The 23,103-nt window shown below is 39.8% G+C and overlaps 2 protein-coding genes across 5 annotated transcripts; both read right to left on the minus strand.

Annotated features, from left to right (window-relative positions):
- Positions 1-11,701: 11,701 nt before the first annotated feature.
- On the minus strand, positions 11,702-17,685 carry cnga1a (cyclic nucleotide gated channel subunit alpha 1a). Of its 3 annotated transcripts, none has more exons than XM_051945784.1 (8): positions 17,506-17,685; positions 16,577-16,684; positions 16,396-16,458; positions 15,967-16,122; positions 15,773-15,877; positions 15,365-15,471; positions 13,074-13,684; positions 11,702-12,962 (listed from the first exon to the last, which is right to left on the minus strand). In XM_051945784.1, the coding sequence occupies exons 2-8, from the start codon at positions 16,660-16,662 to the stop codon at positions 12,012-12,014; spliced, it is 2,079 nt and encodes a 692-aa protein (XP_051801744.1). In that variant the 5' UTR covers positions 16,663-16,684; positions 17,506-17,685; the 3' UTR covers positions 11,702-12,011. The 3 variants fall into 3 exon arrangements, with proteins under 3 accessions (XP_051801744.1, XP_051801743.1, XP_022065893.2); XM_051945783.1 differs by having other exon boundaries at positions 15,971-16,122; positions 16,215-16,458; XM_022210201.2 differs by lacking the exons at positions 16,396-16,458; positions 16,577-16,684; positions 17,506-17,685 and having other exon boundaries at positions 15,971-16,197.
- Positions 17,686-18,895: 1,210 nt separating this feature from the next.
- Positions 18,896-21,411, minus strand: enam (enamelin). Of its 2 annotated transcripts, XM_022210200.2 has the most exons (8): positions 21,297-21,411; positions 21,059-21,122; positions 20,907-20,930; positions 20,662-20,727; positions 20,532-20,573; positions 20,392-20,415; positions 20,225-20,308; positions 18,896-19,574 (listed from the first exon to the last, which is right to left on the minus strand). In XM_022210200.2, exons 2-8 carry the CDS (start codon positions 21,110-21,112, stop codon positions 19,170-19,172), a joined length of 699 nt encoding a protein of 232 aa, XP_022065892.1. In that variant the 5' UTR covers positions 21,113-21,122; positions 21,297-21,411; the 3' UTR covers positions 18,896-19,169. The 2 variants fall into 2 exon arrangements, with proteins under 2 accessions (XP_022065892.1, XP_051801745.1); XM_051945785.1 differs by lacking the exons at positions 20,532-20,573; positions 20,662-20,727.
- Positions 21,412-23,103: the final 1,692 nt, after the last annotated feature.

A 23,103-nucleotide genomic window follows, 5' to 3' on the forward strand; every position in this document is an offset into this window, starting at 1 on the left:
ATGGGACTCGGAAACACCCCCACAATTTAATCAGTTGTTCCTTGCATCATTTCCAACTGATAAGTCCTGATAAATCTGCAGCGGTAGATTTGTAGTAGGATCACAATCATGTGATCGTCATCAGGCAGCTGACATGGTGTTCACTTGTTACAGTGAAGCTGTGCCATTATCTCGCGATGATACAGAAATCTTGAACAAATCTGTGAATCCAGACTATAAGCCACTAGTTTTTTTTTTTTGACTGACTACTCAATCAAATAATCCCTGCAGCCCACAGGCATTCATTAAATCAAATGAAAATGTGTACTTCAGAGAGTACTGAAGGGTTGTTATGGTGGAGAGCAGCTCAAGGGAAAGTCTCGTGATTTTCAGTATTACCCTAGTAGTCAGCAAATTCCATGAAAAGACAAAAATCATGTAAAAAAATGTTGTACCTTTAGCTTATTCTGCTTTGCCAGATCTCCTTTGATGTCACAAAATGAGCTCATAAACATGAATCAAAACCCATGAATTTTGCACTGATCGGATATAGTAATTCCATGACCATTCATTTAATAAGTTTCATTCATCGTGTAATCACAGCACAGAGAATGAATTCTGGATAAACTGAGTTCAGCTGCAAGAAACTCCAAATAAGCAGCTTTACTGCTCAGCTCCATGTGTTTTGCTGGTGTGATGGCCTCTGGGGTTCTCTAGGGGTTTGATCTGCTACTGGCCTGTTGGCTGTTCTGCAGGTAGTTGATCAGAGTGATGTACAACAACTGAGGGTAACCAGTTTGTTTATAGAGTACAGAAATCCTGACTGCAGGCTGATCAGTCTCTGCTCATTTCCACAAAAACCTCACATTTTGGGTTGATTTTGTTTCTTAAGTTTGCATCAAACAACACCTCCATCCTTCTCTCACCAATGACTTCACTGATGTCTACACCTTTATCTGAAGAATGTAGAATTTTAATAGCATATTCACTGTGAACTGTTATCACTGGTTGTCTCTCTCTTGTTGTGACCACTTGAGGCAGTCAGGCCATAATACCACCTAATGTAAAACAGCTACTCTTCCTTTGATGCTTGTTCTCATACTACGGTGTTTCCCCACGGGCTCTGAATCCCACAAAGAAATATGTCCTTTGGGAAATCATCCTCACAGGCAGCAATTTCCCCAGAGTAAATGACATGCAGTCCATCACTCTGTGGCTGTACTCAGACTGCAAAGACAGTTTCATTGGATGCTACAACTGATGTCATGACAATACAGACTTTGTGTCATTAATATTTAAACAGTGTGCGGTGTGTTGTACAGTCCCAGATGAAAACAGGATTTAAATCAGAGCTGGTTCCAAAGAGGAAACCTGTTGCACATAAATTCAATCTACATTTTCGATTAAACATTATAAAGTTGCAGGCTACACAGTGGCTTGGTGGTTAGCTCTGTCGCCTTCCAGCCTGGGATCTGGGATCATGGAGTTTGCATGTTCTCCCTGTGCATGTGGGGGTTTTCTCCAGGTTCTCTGGCTTCCTCCCACAGTTCAAAAACATGCTGAGGTTAATGGGTGATTCTAAATTGTCCGTAGATGCTACTGCGAGTGTGATTGTTCGTCTCAATGTGTAGCCCGGTGAGAGACTGGTGACCTGTACAGGGTGTCTCCTGCCCCCGTGACCCTAACAAGGATATGTAAGCGGTGCATAGATCATGGGTGGATGGATTATAAAGTAAAGTATGCACAGGTACAACGTTCATACAATATATTCAGGAGACAAATGAAAAAAACGTCACTATGGGATCTGAGAAAGACATCCGCTGACGAAGACTTTGAAATGTTGCTAAAATCTTGAGAAAACAGACACCAAGTCAGATGTTTCTCTTAAAAACAAAATATAATCACGGTCTGACGAACCCATTGGGCGGTGTCGGGAAAGACTCGTTATTTGTGATAAACCCAGATTTGTACATTTTGAAACAAGGCTTTGGGTTTTTAATTGTTTATCTCCTGTTCTTAAATGAATTTATGCTGAGAGTGCACCCTACAAAATGCTGACATTTATCCCCTTCAGGGCAAATATGCAGGGACTTGCTCAAGAATTAATTTGCATCCATAGACTCAGTTTTTGTGTAAACATTAACATATGCACTGAAATTGCAAATAAAATTGGAGTGCTGGAGGAATTTAATCACTTCACTTCAAATCGAGAATCTTAAAAGAGCAGTACAGTCAGACAAGGATAAAATATGGAGCACAAACATATGTTCATAAAAATGTTTGTTTTGAAATGAAAAAATAGTATTAACAGTATCAGTGTTGATAGATGTGTTGTATTTTTGTTTTAATTTAAAAACACTGTTTTTCAAAAATATGCTTTTACTTCATAATGCCACTTTTTTTTTGAACCACAGTGTCTCTCTAAACCTGAAAGGCTGATCCTGTGATATTAGCTTACCTGAATCACTCATTATCATTCTGTAAACGGTTGCATAATAAGTCAGACAGACTGCTCAGTGACAGACTGGAGTGATGGCTGATGGGTAACGTTTCACCACTCCCTGCCACTACTAGAAAAATCAAGTCACAACATCATGAATGCAAGAGCATTCCTTCAACTTGATAGCTAGAACTCAACAATGTGAACCAGAATAACAGTTGTTAAATCCAACTCATTTACTGAGACATTAGCCATCATTTTGCTCTCAGTGCATTCTGCCTTTCAGTGCGAGAGTTTGTTCTTTACACCAACTTACTTTCATTATGTTGTGGGACATAATATTTTTTATTAGAATGGCAGAGTTATGTGACGATTGGCGTACGCTTGTCTGTCTGTCTGTCTGTCTGTCTGTCTAAACGTACTAACGGATTTGGATGAAATTTTCAGGGAAGGTCAGAAATGACACAAGGACTACCTCATTAGATTATGACAGTGATGCAGCTTATAGTCTGGATCACAGATTTGTTAACGATTTCTTTATCATTGTGAGATACCAGCACAGTGTCACTGTAACCATGACAACAAGTGAACACTACGTCTGCTGCTGGCTGACAATCACATGATTCCTACTACAAATTGACCGCTGCAGATTTATCATGACTTATCAGTTGCAAATGATACAATGAACAATTGATTAAATTGTGGGGATGTTTCTGAGTCTCATCAATTCCCACCTCCCATTACATATTTAGATCATGCGATTCAGTATCCGTACATAACGTACACATGCCTGTGATCAGTAAAAGGCTATTTTGTTTGTGGGTACATCTATGTTAAACTGACATGGTGCCATGATTACTGACATGAATTTTTACAAAATTTCAGCCATAGGAAATGATACGATTCAGCAGCCTTGACGGCGTACTGTGCTCTGAGTGCTTTTCTTGTTCATATTTTTGGTAACAATTGACTAAACTGAACTAACTTATGTTTGGAAGGTAAAAAAAATGTTGGAGATGTGTATAAAGAGTTTGAAAGTCGGACAAAATTAGAGCTGACTTCCAAACACGAGTTGCAACAATTACCAAACCAAACTAAAGAAGGACACAGAGTTTCAGGAAGTGCACTTGATTGTTCCCACAGAAAGTATACCAACTTTATCTGGCAGAGGGTTGCAGACAGCTGAGACCTACCACAGGTGGCAGTAATGGCAGGAAGCACCGTGGACGGGTCACCAGCCTAACACAACAAGATGGACGTCAGTGCAGTCACCCATGACCAGTGCAAGGTCACCAATTAACCTGCAAACACACACGGAGAACATGCAAACTGCACACAGAGATGCCTCCATCTACCAGCAGTTTCAAACCAAGAACACTCTTGCTGCACCACAATGCCACCCTCGTAAATGAAAATGTAAATGAGTGAGCAGTCAGAAGTATTTTGGTTTCACTTCTGGGGAGCTGTCATATCATCCATCTGGAGTTACAGCCTGGTCTCCAGATATAAATCAGGCCTTAATGGGCTTGTTTGTGAGTGAAAGCAAATAGCCAGTCACATCAGTGGTTCTGCCCTGATTGATAAGCACAGTCACTGCGATGAAACGTGTCATTTTGAAATGCAAGCTGCTGGAGTCAAATAAGCCGGATCCATAACAAACTCTATTTAGGTGAAAGTAAGAATGACAAAATAATATTTCGACTAGTGACCTGAAATTTAATATGTGTTATTTCACATTTTTATGATTATTATGTATTTGTATGTATTTATATGATTATTTACTTAAAAGAGGGATCTGATTCTGCCGAAAGACTGTTGATATTTAGGTAATTAGCATATTTAAATTGAATGTGCCAGATTTAATGTCGCTCTGTCTTCCACTGCCTCCTTCCCCTCCATCTTGCCTCCTTTTTTCCCTGTCCTTTATACGATGTGTTGGAATAGTGGTCGTTCGAATAGAATAGAATAGAATAGAATAGATCTTTATTGTCACTGTTACAGAGAACAATGAAAATCAGTTTGGTACTCTCCGAATAGCAGCATTGAAAATAGACGATACAACACACTAAAAATATATACAACCCTAATTATATACACACGTGGACAAAATTGTTGGTACCCCTCAGTTAAAGAAGGAAAAACCCACAATTCTCACTGAAATCACTTGAAACTCACAAAAGTAACAATAAATAAAAATTTATTGAAAATTAAATAATCAAAATCAGCCATCACTTTTGAATTGTTGATTAACATCATTATTTAAAAAAACAAACTAATGAAATAGGGCTGGACAAAAATGATGGTACCCATAACTTAATATTTTGTTGCACAACCTTTTGAGGCAATCACTGCAATTAAACGATTTCTGTATTTGTCAATGAGCGTTCTGCAGCTGTCAACAGGTATTTTGGCCCCCTCCTCATGAGCAAACAGCTCCAGTTGTCTCAGGTTTGATGGGTGTCTTCTCCAAATGGCATGTTTCAGCTCCTTCCACATATGTTCAATGGGATTCAGATCTGGGCTCATAGAAGGCCACTTTAGAATAGTCCAACGCTTTTCTCTCAGCCATTCTTGGGTGTTTTTGGCTGTGCGTTTTGGATCGTTGTCCTGTTGGAAGACCCATGTCCTGCGACTGAGACCAAGCCTTCTGACACCAGGCAGCACATTTCTCTCCAGAATGCCTTGATAGTCTTCAGATTTCATCGTACCTTGCACACTTTCAAGACACCCTGTGCCAGATGCAGCAAAGCAGCCCCAAAACATTACTGAGCCTCCTCCATGTTTCACCGTAGGGACAGTGTTCTTTTCTTCGTATGCTTGGTTTTTGAGTCTATGAACATAGAGTTGATGTGCCTTACCAAAAAGCTCCAGTTTGGTCTCATCTGTCCAAAGGACATTCTCCCAGAAGCTTTGTGGCTTGTCAACATGCATTTTTGCAAATTCCAGTCTGGCTTTTTTATGAGTTTTTTTCAGCAGTGGTGTCCTCCTTGGTCGTCTCCCATGAAGTCCACTTTGGCTCAAACAACGACGAATGGTGCGATCTGACACTGATGTACCTTGGCCTTGGAGTTCACCGTTAATTTCTTTGGAGGTTGCTCTGGGCTCTTTGGATACAATTCCAACGATCCGTCTCTTCAATTTGTCATCAATTTTCCTCTTGCGGCCACGTCCAGGGAGGTTGGCTACTGTCCCGTGGGTCTTGAACTTCTGAATAATATGAGCCACTGTTGTCACAGGAACTTCAAGCTGTTTAGAGATGGTCTTATAGCCTTTACCTTTAAGATGTTTGTTTATAATTTTTTTTCGGATGTCCTGGGACAATTCTCTCCTTCGCTTTCTGTTGTCCATGTTCAGTGTGGTACACACCTTTTCACCAAACAGCAGGGTGACTACTTGTCTCCCTTTAAATAGGCAGACTGACTGATTATGAGTTTGGAAACACCTGTGATGTCAATTAAATGACACACCTGAGTTAATCATGTCACTCTGGTCAAATAGTTTTCAATCTTTTATAGAGGTACCATCATTTTTGTCCAGGCCTGTTTCATTAGTTTGTTTTTTTAAATAATTATGTTAATCAACAATTCAAAAGTAATGGCTGTTTTTGATTATTTAATTTTCAATAAATTTTGATTTATTGTTACTTTTGTGAGTTTCAAGTGATTTCAGTGAGAATTGTGGGTTTTTCCTTCTTTAACTGAGGGGTACCAACAATTTTGTCCACGTGTGTACAACATAAGAGCAGTATACTATACGGAAACGGTTTGTGGTTAGAGACCTGCTCTACATATGATTATTGCACATATGTTGTTTACTATTTATAGAGCCAGGACTGCTTTTCAGTTCACACAGAGTGGACAGTGAGCCGACCAGGAGGCATTCACTGAATTTGACAGAAACGACATTCGATAGAAATGCTGAATTTAAAAACATCTTTACTAATTAAAAACACTTTGAGGCTCCACAGTGAAGCACAAAAGTTTTTCTCTGAAAACCCATTCACGAGCACATATCTGAATAGAGCTGAACCATATTTTTAGTCTGATCTTCAAAAAAAAATGCATTTTAGAAATGCGAACAGGTTGTGTCCAAGGTAAAACAGGACGCAGGTGATATTTTTACTTATTATTTTTGGTGATATTCTGCTTATTTTCTTGTATGACTGCAACATATTTGCATTCATTAATTCACAACCTGAAACTATAAATTTGTTTGCCAGAAAATTAAATTGCAATTATTTTAATAACTGATGAAGGTCATTTATCAAGCAAAAAATACTAATCATTATGCGGTTTCTTAGTGCTTGTTCAATGTCAGTTTGTTGTTTTATTTCTAATATAAACGAGAGGAATACAAATATATGAAGCCTTTGGATAGTTATAGAGACAAAACAAGCTACATATTACCATTTTCTGACATTTTTTATGGACTAAACAATTAGTTTATTAAAGGAAACAACATTCACCAATAACAGTCTTCAGTTACTTTAAGCCCATAAATCGACAACATAATACGTGCTTCTGGTGCATTTGAAATATTATAGCATCCATAGATGAATCTGCATTAACAACAAAGGTAAACATGACTTAAAATACATTTGACATCCTTGTGCCTGCTTAATTGCTCCCATCTGTAGGACAGTATAGCAAACATGCTGTCATTGTCTCCTCATTAATCGACAGAGATGTTGTCTTACTCCCCAAATGTAACATGTTGTCAGTTATAAGAGCGCCAGCAAATTAACAACACATCTGTCTCACTCACACAGCGGTGCCAATTGTGACAAATGAATTGCTTTTCTTCTTGGATTTATCAGTGAACTTTTCTCGATGCTGATGCCACACACTTGGCTGCTTTAAAGTTGTTCTTCAGAGATCAAAGTAAGGGTGTACCATTTGTTTCCATTTCCTCAGATGTCTGACTGTGATTGAAAACTGATCAGAGGTGAGGTGCGGCAGCCACGCATGCAGATGCTGTGTAAAGCACTGATGAGTGAAGAAGAACTTTTGATGTGGAAATGGACTTTCTTGTGTCTCCTCTGAGCAGAATCAAATTAAGCATGTGCAGTGATGGAAAGCAATGTGCTACATGCATGCATGCACACACAAAGAGATGCTGTTACGTCCTCTGCTAGTCATGTGCTTGGTAATGGACTTTGTAGAGCCTCTGGTGTCTTGGGATGGATTGTGGATGCTATATTGTTTACAGCTGGCTGAAGAGCTCCAGCTCCCACCTGGCAGTCATCAAGAGGGATTGGCCTGGAGCTCCACACCTGCTCTCAGCCCTGGTTCACCACACCTCCTGACCCGTCAGATTGGTCCACCACCACAACTCCTCCTCCCACAAGATCCCAACCATCACCACACCCGTGATATAAATCTGCCACCAAGCTTTCAGTCAGGTTGGCCAGAGTTTAGTGTGACCAGTTTGCCCTCGTGTCTCTTATGTCTGTGTGTTTTGTGTTTTGTGTGTGGTCTGTAGCTTCCATAGCCACTAATGGGTGGCTAAACAGAAATTAGCACTTCTGTTAGCGGCTGCTATTTCAATGAGTAGCTGCCAGTCTTGGTGAAGGCTGTAGCTCCTGTTAGCAGCTTCCTAATTTGATGCGAAGCTATTTGTGACTTTTATGTTGTGCCTTGTTAAGAAATGCATATTTTGAGATGCCAATTTTATTTAGTTAATTCTGCACACTGGTTTGTATTAGTTTCTGTTGTTTGTTACTGGTGTTGCTGTTGTGTTTAGGTTTGACTAAGGAGTTCAGTAGTTTTGCTGTTTTTTTTAGTTGATTTAAGAACTCTGTTAGCTTTTGTTTGGTTTTATTTGGTTCTTTGATTCAGCAACATCCACCAGCCCTGTTTTCCTTTCTTTGACCACTTTTGTGTTACTTCTGTCACTGAGCAATAAATTGCTTGCCAAACCAATGACATCAAGCTGACTGTAGCGGTTGGGTGGGAACAGATGCGCTTTTAAAGGTAAACTCTAACTCATCCAGTAGTTTTTCTCTCCACTGAATGAAAACCACTTTCCCACAAGACATGCAATCTCCCAATAACTTGTTTTTTTTAAGAAGCAATGTGATTTTTTTTTTTTTTTTTTTTTTTTTTTTAATGAAAGAACAAAAAATAATATGCAAGTTCATTGCATGAACTGCTTTACAGCCAATAAAGTAAGCTGTGTAATATCATCAGAAGGTGGCAGTGTAGGCTAATGGAGTAGAAGATTCCAGAAATAAAAACCAAGTCTGACAATATCCATACTTTCATACTAAACGGTGTAGTTCACCAGAAGAAGAATTAGTACATCCCATACATACGACATGCCAATAGCCATAATTTGCATTGTGCAGGCCAGCATGCTTTTCTGGCCTTTCTGACTCACAGTCCTCTGCACAGCTAAATGAAATATGTTGTGTTCTCTCACATGAGTAAGCTTGTAGATGACAACTGTTGAAGAAATTTACCAAAAATCCTCATACAAAGTTTGCTGTAGTGGGGTGTTTTTTTGTATTTTGTTATACGGTGAGCTTACCAACACACAGCATGAGTCTGTGAAGGTAAGTCGACCCAGAACATTTACAGAGTCAGACATTTTACACAGTTGGGAGGGGACAGTATGTAAATACAGGGGAAAAAAAGTGGTCATTTTGCATATAGTTGCTAATTCATGACAAATAATGATGGAGTCAATCGGTCTGGTAGACAACAAAGGGTATAACAATGGGTAATAGAATGAAGGAGTGACACTACAAGGCATCTGTAGCAAAAGGTGTGCTGTTTTCTTCATCACAACTCTTCACATTGCAGGCCATGATGGTCAAAACTAATGGCACAATAATATGACAAAGTCCGTCCATTATCTGTACACAGCTTAATCCTCATTAGAGTTGTGGGGGGCTGGAGTCTCTCCCTGCTAACTGAAGGCAGGAACACCCTGGACAGGTCACCAGTCTATCACAGAGCTACACATAGAGACAAACAATCACACCTATGGACAATTTAAAGTTACTAATTAGCATGTTTTTGGACTGTGGGAGGAAGCTGGACTACCTGGAGCACCCATGCACAGGGAGAACATGCAAACTCCATGGAGAAAGCCTGCGAAGGTTGGGATGTGAACCGGCGATCTTCTAGCTGCAGAACAAAAGTGCTAACCACCAATCCACTGTGCACTCCTATGACAAAGTCATACATCCCAATTTACTGCTTGAAACAGTAGACGCTGCGTAAGGGCAGCTACAATGACTTAAAGTAACAAAGGTTGTGATCTAATGCCTTTATTTTCACTGCTCCACTAAAGAATCTCAAAGAAGAAGAAAAAACTAAATTTCTCATCTGTGGGGAAAAAAAGAGAAAAAAATGTAAGAATTGTTTTCAGTCAGGCAAGTTGCACTTTTTATTTCATGCCAGTCAGTACTAATCATATTTCAGGCTGTCTGGAGGTGAAGACAGGTGTAAACAGCTGATCAGAGGTAAATGATTGCTTCATCCAGGCTTATTGGAGAAACCTTTTTTTTTCTTTTGATATTGTGTGTTTCTAATTTATTCTGTACTGCCTTTATGCTAGTTTTTCTTCTTGGAGCTGCTGTAATGGTGAACCTTCCCTACTGCGGGATCAGTAAAGTTTATCTGATCTGATCTGATCTGATCTTATATTATCTTATTGCAGTTTTCACTAGCACTTAAATATCCACATATATGATGGAAACACAGCTACTCAAGGACAGTCATTTTTACTGCAGCAGTGATTGATTTTGGTGTGAACACAAACTGCTAAGGGAAAGGAGCTCTGCAGCTGTACACAGATGTTCTTGCCAACCTTTCAAAGGTAAAGCTTATGCACGTTATTGGATTGAAGAGCACATTTTCTTTACTTTGATGTGAAAGACAGTTGCTAAGTAATAAATTAAATCTGTAGGTGTGGCAGACGTCCTCAAACTGTTACAAATCTCACTTGAAAGACAAAGCAATTATATAATATGCCAACACTATTTTTGTAGTTTTATTCAGCACAAAAACTGCTTGGCTAAAGGTAAACCATGCATTTTACCTAAAATTACAATGTTAAAATCAACCTCCCGTTTCCATTATCATACAATATTACACCTGTGGTTGCTGTCATGCAGTAATCACATAAATATTAAACCAATGGTAAATGATGGTAGGAAACACATAGCAGTTTTCTATTATTGTGTAGTCTCCAACACCTCTTTCTCTTTTGCTTCCACCTAGGAACAATTATGAATAAAAATAGCTCCTAGTGCACTTGAATGTGAACATATTTCATTCCATATGGGCCACTTGCTTAGATGACTGATTTTCTTGGCAGAACAGTCTCCAATCTTAAGTTAATTCAGAATTCATTCATTTAAAGGAAATTGCAAGATTGATTCCTGGACTTTTAGGCTTGTGACTGCTTTAAAAATGTCGGTGCTGAGTTGCTGCTTGTTCCACCAACTAAGATGGTTTAATTGCAGTTATTCTTCACAGCCTAAACACTGGACATATCTATTATTTCATCAGAATATCAAACATTAGTGTCCCAATTTGGAAGACCAAAATTTGTATCAGAACATATGATTTCCTTCTTTTTTGCCCTGAAATCACCTTATAACCTTTACATTTTACATTCTGATTCCTGACACGAACAAGTGGGTGCTGTTCCCAAGACAACTGTCGTCAGATACTGTATTATTCAGAGGAAGCAGAGCACATTTTTGCCTCCTTGTGCCTCTGAAAGACCCTTTTGAATGACAACTGGTGGAGGAAAGCTCATTCTTTGGTTGAACCACTAACATTTCAGGTTCTTCCAATGACCGCAGCCTGTGACGACGGGGTCACAAGTAGGCATTACTTTATTATAATAGCGAAAAGAGTTGAAAACTATTAGAGTAGACTTTCTCCGATGTACACTCTTACTACAAGTTGTTGAAAATGCAATTGCGGCAGCTCCAGCCAAAACACCGAAATATTGATTTTTATGTTTTTCTCTAGTCTTAATTTTTCATTTTGGTATTTTGTAAAGCATTTTGAGCTGTCACTATTCCTAAAATTTAAAATAGAAATACACCGCCTTGCCTTAAAACTTCCATCTATTCCAAACATCCTAAGTGATTGTTCTAATAGTTTGTGAAGTGTATTTCAGCCTCCTAGGTTACATGATCTGTAGACATACTATGCTCCAAGTGATTGCCTGTAAATCCTGGCTTTTTGCTATCCCCATGTGGACAACAATGTTACTGCAGCGTTTGGAATAGCACACAGTATGTAGTCATTAACATCAAAGTGAGTAGGACAACTGAACCCAATATTTTATTTGAATTGAATGTCAATATTATCATTGGCAACATTTGTCCCATATTTATATTTTACAATGTACATATATATACACAATGGCGACACCTTTTTAGGACGGGTTGGATGAGGTGTTTCAGTCTGTTTCTAGTCTGTGAGTCATTCAAGAAGCAAGTCCAGTGACAAAAAAAATCTTTGTGATGAAGATTCTATTACAGCTACATAGAAAAGAGCTAGTTCTGTTGCAGAAACTATGGGTTTAGTTTTCATTTTTTTGTTCTTCCTCTGTAATTCCCTCATTTTCATTCCCCTTTTATTTCTTCATCTTTTGCTTCATCCGCTTTATCTTCTTCCTTTCGTTCCTCCTCTCCTTTTTCCTCCTCTTCCTTTTTCATCTCACCCTTTTCCTCTTCCTCCTCCTTTTTCTCTTCCTCTTTTTCCTCTTCTTTTTTCTCCCCTTCCTCAGGTTTTTCTTCCCTTTTCACTTCTTCCTCCTCATCCTCTTCCTCCACCTCTTCTCCTGTCAGTCGCTCCAGATCTGCAATGCGATGTCTCAGAGCTTTGTCGGTGTTCTTGTAATTTCCCAGAATCTTCTTAAGCTTAAACTGCATCAGCTCTATCGTGTTATACAAGATGTTGACCTTCACCTCCAGCTCTTTGGCCTCAGGCTTGATGTTTGCTGGGTCCAATTCGATCAGACCATCTTTCAGCAGGATCTGCCGACCCTTCTCCTCCAGCATGCTTTTGGCATCTGGATACTCTGTCAGTGATTCCATTAAGTCATCCTTTGACAGGCAGAATAGGTCTGAGTATCCGATGCTGCGAATGTTGGCTGTCCGCCTGTTTCCTGCTTTGCTGCCTTTAATATTGAGGATACTGATCTCACCAAAATAGCTGCCACTTCCCAATACAACAAACTGTGTGACACCATCATCGGCGACAACTGCGAGTTTTCCATCTTTGATAATATACATCTCACGTCCAATGTCACCCTTCTTGCAGATGTAGTCTCCGGGGCTGAACACCTGCGGCCGGAGTTTGAGCACGAGCTCGATCAGCAGGCCAGCTTCACAGTCTGCAAAAATACGAACTTTCTTCAACGTGTCCATATGAACTTGGATGGCTATTTCCGCTTTTAGCTTGTCTGGAAGATACCTAAGCACCTCTCTTTCATCCTGCGCCTTGCCGTTATTCCACAGATAGTCAAACCACTTGATGACTCGCAGCTCAAGATCCTTACTAACCTTTCGAACCTGGACGTGAAAAGAAAAGCAAGAGCATTAAAAGAATAATCAAAGGCCAGATGATTGTGCAATAGTAACTCTTGATACTGATTTTTCAGAAAAAGTAGAAAGTTTGTGTACCTGCATGTACTGCTTGATGTTGTCAATGCGGGCCTGAAACTGGGCTTGGGCAGCATTCATATTGGAAATCATGGTGGCAATGTTTCCCACGATGGTAGCAAAAATCAACACTCCTACCAAAAAGTCCGCAACATGGAAGAAAAATTCTGAGTCCAGAGCTGGTGGTGGAGTTTCTCCAATGGTGGTCAGGGTCAGTGTGGACCAGTAGAGGCTGAAAGCGTACTTTCTCATGGGCAGCCCAAAGTCAGGCTCGTCAGGATCATCCAGAGCTGGGTAAACCCAGTCATCGGCACCAAAACCGATAGATTTGGAGAACGAGAAGTAGAAGCAGGCATTCCAGTGGATGATAATGAGGATGTACATGATTAGGTTCCCAATGCGGAAGATGTTGGGATAGTTGGTTTTCGTCTCTGTTCTCGTGAAGAACTCCATCATACGGCCGATTCTCAGCAACTTGTTGATGCGGATCTCTGGGTAGTCGATGCCGAGGAAGAAATAGAGGAAGTCAGTGGGCAACATGGAGACGACGTCAAGACGAAACTGGAAGCTGCTGATGTAGCGATCCCGAAGCAGCTTCTCGTCTTTCACCATCAGGCCTTGTTCAAGGTAACCTGCAACGAAAGAGGTACAAAGCATAGTATATATAATAAGAGGCAGCATGGAATTAAAAACCACGCAAGCGGATGCTTCATCCTCGCTACATTCAACTCTTGATTGCACACCATGAGATCATCACTCTGATTCAAGTTATGTAAATATGTATATACAATATGCAAATTAGGTAACTTTTAGAGGAACTGTTGGCGTTATCAATAGCAATTTGCGACTCATAAGCCAGCGTTAACACTCATGCATTTCATGTCTGAATTGTTCTTGCATTATAATTAGTATTTATTTTATGTGGACTGGTGTTCAAATTATTTATGTTATTCATAATTGTAAAAGAACAAACCAATGACCAGAGAACACTTTTTATTAACACTGTAAAGTGACAACTTACAGTAAAGGATACCCAGATAGCAAACTATGGGTGAATCAATGTTGAATCTATGTTGAGACCTAACGTCGAAATTATACAGAAAGCGCAAGGTTGATAAAATGTTGAGTCAACGTTTGCTTTTCAACCATAAATCACACTTTACCCAGATAGCAAAAGATGTTAAATCAATGTTGAATTAGGGTTAAGAAGGTTGAATTTTGGTTACGGTTGAAGACTGATGGTTGGATCAACGTTGATTCAACAACATTTTGTCAACATTGAAGTTTGTGTTTAAAAGATACCATTGAATCTACGTTGTATTTTGGTTTAATTAAAATGTTTGACAGGTCAATGTTTAATTAATGTTGAATCTATGTTTGCAAACATGTAATCTATGTAAGCAAACGTTGACTCAACATTTTATCAACCTTGCGCTTTCTGTATAATTTCGACGTTAGGTCTCAACATAGATTCAACATTGATTCACCCATAGTTTGCTATCTGGGTAAGTTGTCATTTTTAAGTTTTCCTTAAAATTATTCTCACATGTACACTACTGTTCAAAAGTTTGGGGTCACCCAGACAATTTCATGTTATCCTGAAAACTCACACTCACTTTTATTCATGTGCTAACATAACTGCACAAGGGTTTTCTAATCATCAATGAGCCTTTCAACACCATTAGCTAACACAATGTAGCATTAGAACACAAGAGTGATGGTTGCTGGAAATGTTCCTCTGTACCCCTATGGAGATATTCCATTGAAACACATTAACAATGTCTAGACTGGATTTCTGGACTAATTTAATGTTATCTTCATTGAAAAAAAACAGCTTTTCTTACAAAAAAATAAGGACATTTCTAAGCAACCCCAAACTTTGGAACAGTAGTGCACACTCTGTTTTGGTGACGGTTATTGTTCCTCCTGTTCATACTACATCTGTCCTCTCTAACATGAGTTCAGTAGAGTTAATGTTAGTTTTTAGCATCATGAGCTGGTCAAATAAAGTGTGTATCCTCCAAAGTTGCACTCGTTTTAGCCTCACACTTCCTGTTTGATGGTGTCAATAACACACAAAAAAATAATTTTAATCATGTGTGACCTAGATGTCGCTTCCTATGATGTAATTCCATGAAGGGATTCTTTTCACACTCAGTTTGACTGGGAGGAATAATCACAGTACATTGATCAATAACATTATCAACGTAAATATGGGACTGTTAAGTGTTGCTTTAACACAAAATAAGAACTTCTTTCCCAAGAGTCTTTATGTGTTTCCTCAGAATGGGAGGCCCATGTTGGTTTTTCACCTGTTCTTGTTCTGAAGAACATATCAGCCAGGTAGATAATGTCCGAGGTGTAGTCCAGAAACACCCAATAGATGATGTAGTTGTGCTGTAGCTCCTCAAAGCAAGCCCTGTTCGCACGAAAAGACACGGAGCAGTAATTGAATATTGCACCTTTACCACCCTCCTCCATTGTGCTGCTGCTGCTTTCACCCACATACCCAGTCCAGAAATTGCACAACAAAAAGCTTTCAGTGTTGCTTTGATTTCTAGTTATATCAAAGAACTTGCCACTCTGCTTTTGAAACAACAAATCTATTTCTCTTCACACAGTCAAGCTGCTGCTAAAGTGGCTCTGCTGTAACAAGTGAATCTGACGTGGCAGAGTGAAATGATAAGAACGTCTGGCTGTGTTGAAAGAGTCACCGTCACCTTGCTATGATCATGGTCCAGTTGTACATGACTGGCATTGTGATGAAGAAGAGCCAGTTGTAGTACAAATTTCCAGCAGGATTAATGACAAATAGTTCTTTAGGCCTGTGCAAAGACAGAATGAGAGAATAAATTCCTGAAGGCATGCAGCTTTTCAAAAACATCTCTTGAAGAGGTTTTTTAAAATGATGTACTTACTTGTTTTTCTCTTTCTCCTTTGCTTCTTTCTCCTTCGCTTCCTTTTCCTTTGCTTCTTTTCTTTAGCTTCTTTTTCTTTAGCTTCTTTTTCTTTTTCCTCTTTTTCTTTTGCTTCCTTTTCTTCCTTTTCCTTGGTCTCTTTCTCCTGCTTTCTGTAATGTGCATGAATACGTTTTATAACACTGAGCACCAACTGTTCTTTGAATACAGCATTCAGGAAAAGGTTTGAATACAAATGAATTACTCTTTTTTCTCCTTCTTTTCTTTCTTATCTTTCTTCTCCTTTTTCCTTTTTTTCTTTTTCTCTCTGGAAAGGGATTAATTAACACATTTAACAGGCTTACTGAAATGGCTTAGGACACATCAAAGAGACATTGATTTACAAGAGCTTCACTTATCTCCTCGTGACTCCAAATTGTACTTACTCTTCATTGTTATTGCTGTTATTCATATTCCCCGCATGATGAGGATTTGATTGAGGTGCACTTCTGGAGCAAAACACATAAAGTTGATTAACTGACAAGTCTTTGCTTGCTATTTCTCATTAATGTGCTGTGAACGCTCTGTTTGAATTCACATTAAGCGTGTCTGTGAAGTGTTTCTTACAGGTCATCCTCGCTGAGCTCCTCGCTGTCCGAGGAGAGTTGTGGTGCAGGGTGAGGCGGCAGGTTGAGGTGAGGAAGGGTGGTCATTGCAGCAGATCTGCAGTTTACCCTGCAAAAGTAATTCAAGGATAACAACTCCGGACTAGAATAGATGGTGGGAGATATAATTGGCCCTCCAATTATGCACATTCAGAGCTGAAACGGCAATTATTTTGACAAGCGATTAATCACTGAAGTCATTTTGAAAGAGCAAAAACTGCAAAAAATTAACAGCTTTTTGTCATGAGTTTCACCCTGTTGCAAAACAACACAACTTTGGTCTCTGGGAATGTGTGAATAACAGTTCTGACTATTTCATCGAACAAAATTAGATCGCTGTTAGTCACAGCACTGAACGCATGTCGTCCGGGTCGTGGTAATCTGAAAATGTTAAGTGAGTTTGGAGTGACCTAAATCTGGGACTCCTCATCAGGCAGTCTGAACTGAAGAAGCCTCTTGGATGACAGATGAAGAATCAAAGAGTTCAGTTGCAGTCGACCGAAGCTCTTTGAAACTAAAGCACTGCTCGTTCCACAACAGCAAACTGCGTTGTGTTCTCAAACGTATCCAGCTCAGTGAATCAAATCAAAGGACATTAGATCCTTTATTGGTATCTGTTCGGTCAAAAGTTTTAATCCATTTCATTTACTTAAATATTTTCCTTGGTCAGACATGTTAAATGATGCAGAGCAGCACATGTGACATGTCCAGTGATGTGTGAAGTATGAAAACATTCATTTGATGTTACAGTCACTGTATTTTTAGTCTAATATCACAGTTGACGATTTGAGAAATGACTGAGTAAATTAGCTGCAGAAGCACATGATTCTACAGAAATATCTTGCAGTGCAATGATGAATGGTTGGTCCAGTTTTATATAGTTAAACTTACCTTTTCCACTTCTCAATGTAATGTCAAGTCCATTTTCCTTTGATCCTAGTGTAATTTCGTTGTCTTCTTTTGTAAGATTTAGACGCTACCGTCTCACAGTATCCCCAGTTTAATTGTCTCAACCATTGAGTTTTAATTAAAATAACTTCAAAATGTAGCTAGGCAACTGACACCTGTTTGCACTGAGCCTATCTAACTGTGTCATAGAGTCTCTGTGACCCTGACGAGGATTTGTGGATTAGACTTGGCTGAGGGGAGGCAAAGTCACTCATCCTGCTTATTTGACAGCTCCAGTGAGAGATGAGATACGTTTAAGCGAAGTTTGGATAACCCTCAGTTAACCTGCTAGTGAGGGTCTGCAACACTGAGGACCATTTTGTGTTGGCACTTCGGATTTTTTTATTTTTATTGGCGACAAGCTGTAATTTTCCTGTCCACTTGCGGAACAGCAGAGGATTTAGTCTTGCACACACAGAGGCCTCCTCTGCTCAGTCAGCACTCTCAGCCATATCCCGCTCTGATCCTATTAGAACCTGCCAGCTAGAACAGATTTCAGATCAGGTGGATCAGGTTCCTTTTAAATGAATAACAATTATGAGAGTGAAATGGAAGCCGAACCCCCGTCAGTGATGAGCTACGTGTTGAAAGAGATCCTCCTGCCTGATGCAGGTTACTGCAGAGATCCCGTGGATCAGTGGCTCTCCCTGTTGGCGGATGTTGTGGTTGCACTTTCATGACAACAAATTTCACAGCTTGTGTTGGAACTAAAGTATGTTTAGGGAGATAAATGAGCTTTATTTTTGAATAATTAAATAGTTTTGGTGTAAGAAAAATGTTTGTGACATTATGTGCGCGAGTCCTGACTGATGATTCTTTTGTCTTATACACAAGGAAGATATGAATGTTGTGCACAAAATATATAAAAAATACAGAACTATGTTGCTGGAGAAACTGAAGAAAGCCCATGCATGCACAGGGAAAACGTGCAAACTCCACACAGAAAGATCCCAGGCCCAGGCCAGGACACGAACCAGGGATTTTCAAGGTGACAGTGCTAACCACTGTGCAACTACAATACATCACTTTCTTGTTAATTTCATTTCAAAATAGCAACACTAACAGTGTTGGCTAGCAACCGAAGTCCCAGGCACCAGCACTCCACATTATGTGACATTATGTGTGCGAGTCAGATGATTCTTTTGTCTTATACACAAGAAAGATATGAATCTTGTGCACAAAATATGTAAGGATACAAAAATATTTTGGCACAAGGTCTTCCCAGCTATAGAGAATACAAAGAAGAAAATGAAAACATGGAGGCTTAACTTAACCACTCAATCATGTCATTTTGTGAAATTTTATAACAGAACAGTCACAACAGACTTTCAAGTACAGAATTGTGAAAACGGATTTTATTCAAAGACAGAAAAAATAATCCAAAACAGCAGTTTCAATAGTCCAATGGTGGCCTGAAAACATGCTGTGGTTGTTTCACTTTACATATAGTGTTACATTTTTTCAGATTTTTTTCCCCCTGGTTTCTTTGCAATACCCCACAGCCTTTCGTGCATTTGCACTACGACTACATCACCCATGACACTTTCCTGCTACTGTTCTAACTGCTTATCAAGGAGCACGTCTAGGCTATAATAAGAGGAAGATAACTACAGAGGAGCAGGATCTGCTGCCCCTCCTGTCGTGGGAGTATCAGCGGCCAGAGGAGCGTCAACAGCAGCTGGGACATCGGCAGCGACGGGGACATCAACGACCACCTCGGGGGCAACGTCGACAGGAGCCACATCCACAGGAACCACATCAACAGGAACCACATCAACAGGAGGCACATCAACGGCAGCAGCGTCGACAGCAGCAGCATCTACGGGGACGTCAACCACCGCCGGCTCCACAGCTGCTGCAGGGTCGGCTGCAGGGTCTGCTGGTGCTGCCTCAACCACAGCCGGCTCGGCCTCAGCTGCCTCCACCTCCTCGGCCTCCTCCTCCTCATCAGAGTTCAGGGGGGCAGCAGCAGCAGCAGCGCCGGCTGCAGCTTTGGGGGCAGGGTTTCCATCCTGTTCCAGGGATAAGAAAAGCCATCATTATTGATGGAAATCTGTTGAGCTGCTTTGGTTGTAGGGCCCTGGTGGTGTTTATGTTGTCACACTGTCAGGACGAATTGGAACAGAGCTATTATCTGTTACACTCATGCTTCCCTTCTATGACAAGGTGAAATGACCACTGTTTAAAGTGCCCACTGGTCTAAAATGAAGTTCTGCAAAACAGTCAGCATAGTGGGTGATTATCTGTCTTTCTTTATAGAGCGGGTTGCCATGTATGTCCTAAATTTGTTGTGGAGACACAAGCACACTGGGGGTCTTTTTTTAGGGAGAACTCCACACTGAAAGTTGCCGTTGGCAAAATGCCGCCGCTGCTACTTCCGAACACATGACTGCTAATTTTCTGCTTCCTGCCTGTTTTTACAAGTACCCTCCACCCATGTTTTTCTCAACTAATTCTGTCAGCACTTTGTAAATAACCTCCTACTGTACGCTCCTCTTTAATTTTACACCAGTGGCACCATGAATACAGTCATAGAGATAAGATCTTACATGACTGAGCAGGATTACATTGAGCAAATATCTGGAGAAAATTGCCGACAAACATTTGTTTCTGTTGACTGTAAAAACAAGATTCAGTTCATGAAATGGAGACGTCTGCTCACCTCGGCCTCCTCCTCTGAGGCGTCTCCCACAGGGACGGGAGCTGCGGGGGCGACATCAGCTGGCTGGGCTGGTGCAGCGTCCACCTGCACGAAAGAAAATCATTTTAACTCAAGCGCCTTTGACAGTTTTGAGAGATGAGAGGTTGTGATGCTGGGTTTATACTCACCACTGCAGCTGCGGCAGAATCAACCTAAACAAATGAATAATCCATTAATAAGTAACATGCAAACTTACAGAATTCTAGTTTAGTTGTTGTTAGTTCTCATCGAACAACTAGAGTCATGTTAGAATCTATATTAAACTTACAGGAGCATCAGCAGCAGGGAGGAAGGGGTTTCCCACTAGTCCCTGTAAAATACAAATTTATGATTATGACTATGATGACTGCCTGCTATCTGATATCTATCTCAGTGAAGTACCAATGAACCCCCGCTACCTGCTGCTGGTACAGCCTGTACATCTCCATCCACCTGAGGGCCTCATTAGCATGCGCTGCAACCTGCTAAATACATACCAGACATCCCCAGACATGTTCAGCAATTAAGCCAATTATCCTCTCTCTGTCAGACCGCTATCACAGTATGCAACTGTTGACATGACAAAAACATGCCATAACATGCAGCGGCAGACAGATCCAAAACTTCACAGGACAGTTTTATTTTTTCCAATAAGCCCTCTTACCTCATTGCTTTCACTCTCTGGAACCTACAGTTTAAGAAAGGGAAGTGAGCAAACACCAACAGGTTTTTTAGTGCCCTAAAGAACAGTGTTTAAATGTCTAAAGTGGGATCAGCCGGCAGACTGAAGAATACATAACATTAGGCACAACTTACAGGTGCAGCCAAGACTGTGACCACGAGGCACATCAAGAACACAAACAGCTTCATTGTGGCTTTTCTACGGAGAGATAATCATATATGGGATAACAAAAAACATTTTTTCTCTTATACGTGAAAAGATTTTTAATGCTTAAAATTAAGACAACATAATTTGCAAGACTGTGTTGCAAACATAGAGTAAAATCTTCTGCAGAACTAAGTCTGTCCACAGCAAAATGAAAATCCATCTCACCTTTTTATCAGCGCGGAGTAAAAGTGAAGACGTTTCTCCTCAGAGATGGGAAGCAATCTACTTCATTTCTCACAAGGACGCCATATATATATACCGGAATATCCTGTAATAGCCAATCACATCCAGCGAAACGTGCACAGCGGTGTCTTTGAAGTAATCCCTACATGTCAAAACTAAAAAAAAACAAGGAGGTATGTAGGGTTGGGGCCCCTGTTGTACTTAATTACATGCTGTGCAAGTATGCTAAGCACACATGCCTGCCCATCTTTACTGCCCTAAAACCAAACTTTGAAAAAAAGGAGACGGCAGGAAGCTGACATAAGCATGTAATGATATGACAGAGAAGTCTCACTTAGTTTGGCTTCAACATAAACTAAAGAAATAGAGAGAGGCTGTTAGATACTTCTTAGTGATCTGATTATTTGAATAGTGAAGGTACATATGATGGCGGGACATCAGACCGCATAGCATATACTATAATACTCTTTCTCGAATTCCATTCAAGTTGTTCTTTGTGGTCATGTATGTGTTGACACACGATGACTAGTTCAGGGGTTTCAGCTGCTTCCAGCAAACACTGGAGAAAACATACATCATAAAGCACTCTCTTATACACAGCAGAAATAGAGTGAGGCTCAACCTAAACATAATGTAGAAATGAAATGCATCAATGAAATAGTTGTGAGGGTTTTTTGTGCACTCCCATATATAAATGTACAGTATGTGCACAACATGGGGGCAATGTTGCATCATTATATTTACAACTATATTTACTTGAGTACTTCTTTTTATGCTACCTGTGCTATCTATTGTACTTAGACTTTTTAATACTCTTTTTATTGTAAACACTGTATTCCTTTGGTTAATATGATTTGCACAATAATTACACATCTATCTATCTATCTATCTATCTATCTATCTATCTATCTATCTATCTATCTATCTATCTGTCTATCTATCTATCTATCTATCTATCTATCTATCTATCTATCTATCTATCTATCTATCTATCTATCTATCTATCTATCTATCTATCTATCACATCTTTTTTCTGCAATTTTTTGGGAAAAATTATTCAAAAACTTCTCACTTGGCTTCTTTAAATGACTATTTTAGATCCAAAATTGTAAAAAACTTGTGCAATGTTATCGGGAAAAAGACTAAATAAGACAGAGTAACACAATTTTTGTAGCAAACGCTGTGATTTCTTCTCCTTTCTTCCAGCAATTGACTCCTGACCCCAAAATTTTCTTGGATCATTAGGACGATCCGTTAATGAAGTCATTTAAATGAAAAAAATTCTACTTCTGCATTGATGGCTCATTAACCTAATAACAGTGCTTTAACACTCCATAATCTCTCATCCATAGGGGTATATTTCTACATTTTGTATTTAATTCTTTCACTTTTAAGACTCTAAAGACATTTGGCTGATGCACTGTAATTAAGACTTTGTATGCAAAAACCTCAAAGTATTTTCACACAGTTGCCTCTTTAGTTCTTCCATCAAAGTGCATTCCGTGTGAGTTATAAAAAGATTTTCTGCATCCAGTTTAGAGAATGCGTGTGAGGTAGAAACACACGCATTGCTAAAGGGAAGCTCCTCCTTTGTGGTGTCTGAGTTTTCGCTCATCCTCGTGTTTATTTTAGCTGGCGTGGTCGTACATCACAGCCATTCTGAACATTGTAGGTTTCTCATGTTTGTTTTTTCGGGTTCCAAATCAGATAATGAAGGACTCGCTCTGTAATCTGCACAACTATATCCCAGACACTCTCGCCTCGAATCTGCTGATCTAATGGGTTTTGC

Source organism: Acanthochromis polyacanthus, chromosome 3 (assembly GCF_021347895.1).
Source record: "Acanthochromis polyacanthus isolate Apoly-LR-REF ecotype Palm Island chromosome 3, KAUST_Apoly_ChrSc, whole genome shotgun sequence".
In the NCBI taxonomy this organism is placed as follows: Eukaryota; Metazoa; Chordata; class Actinopteri; family Pomacentridae; genus Acanthochromis; species Acanthochromis polyacanthus.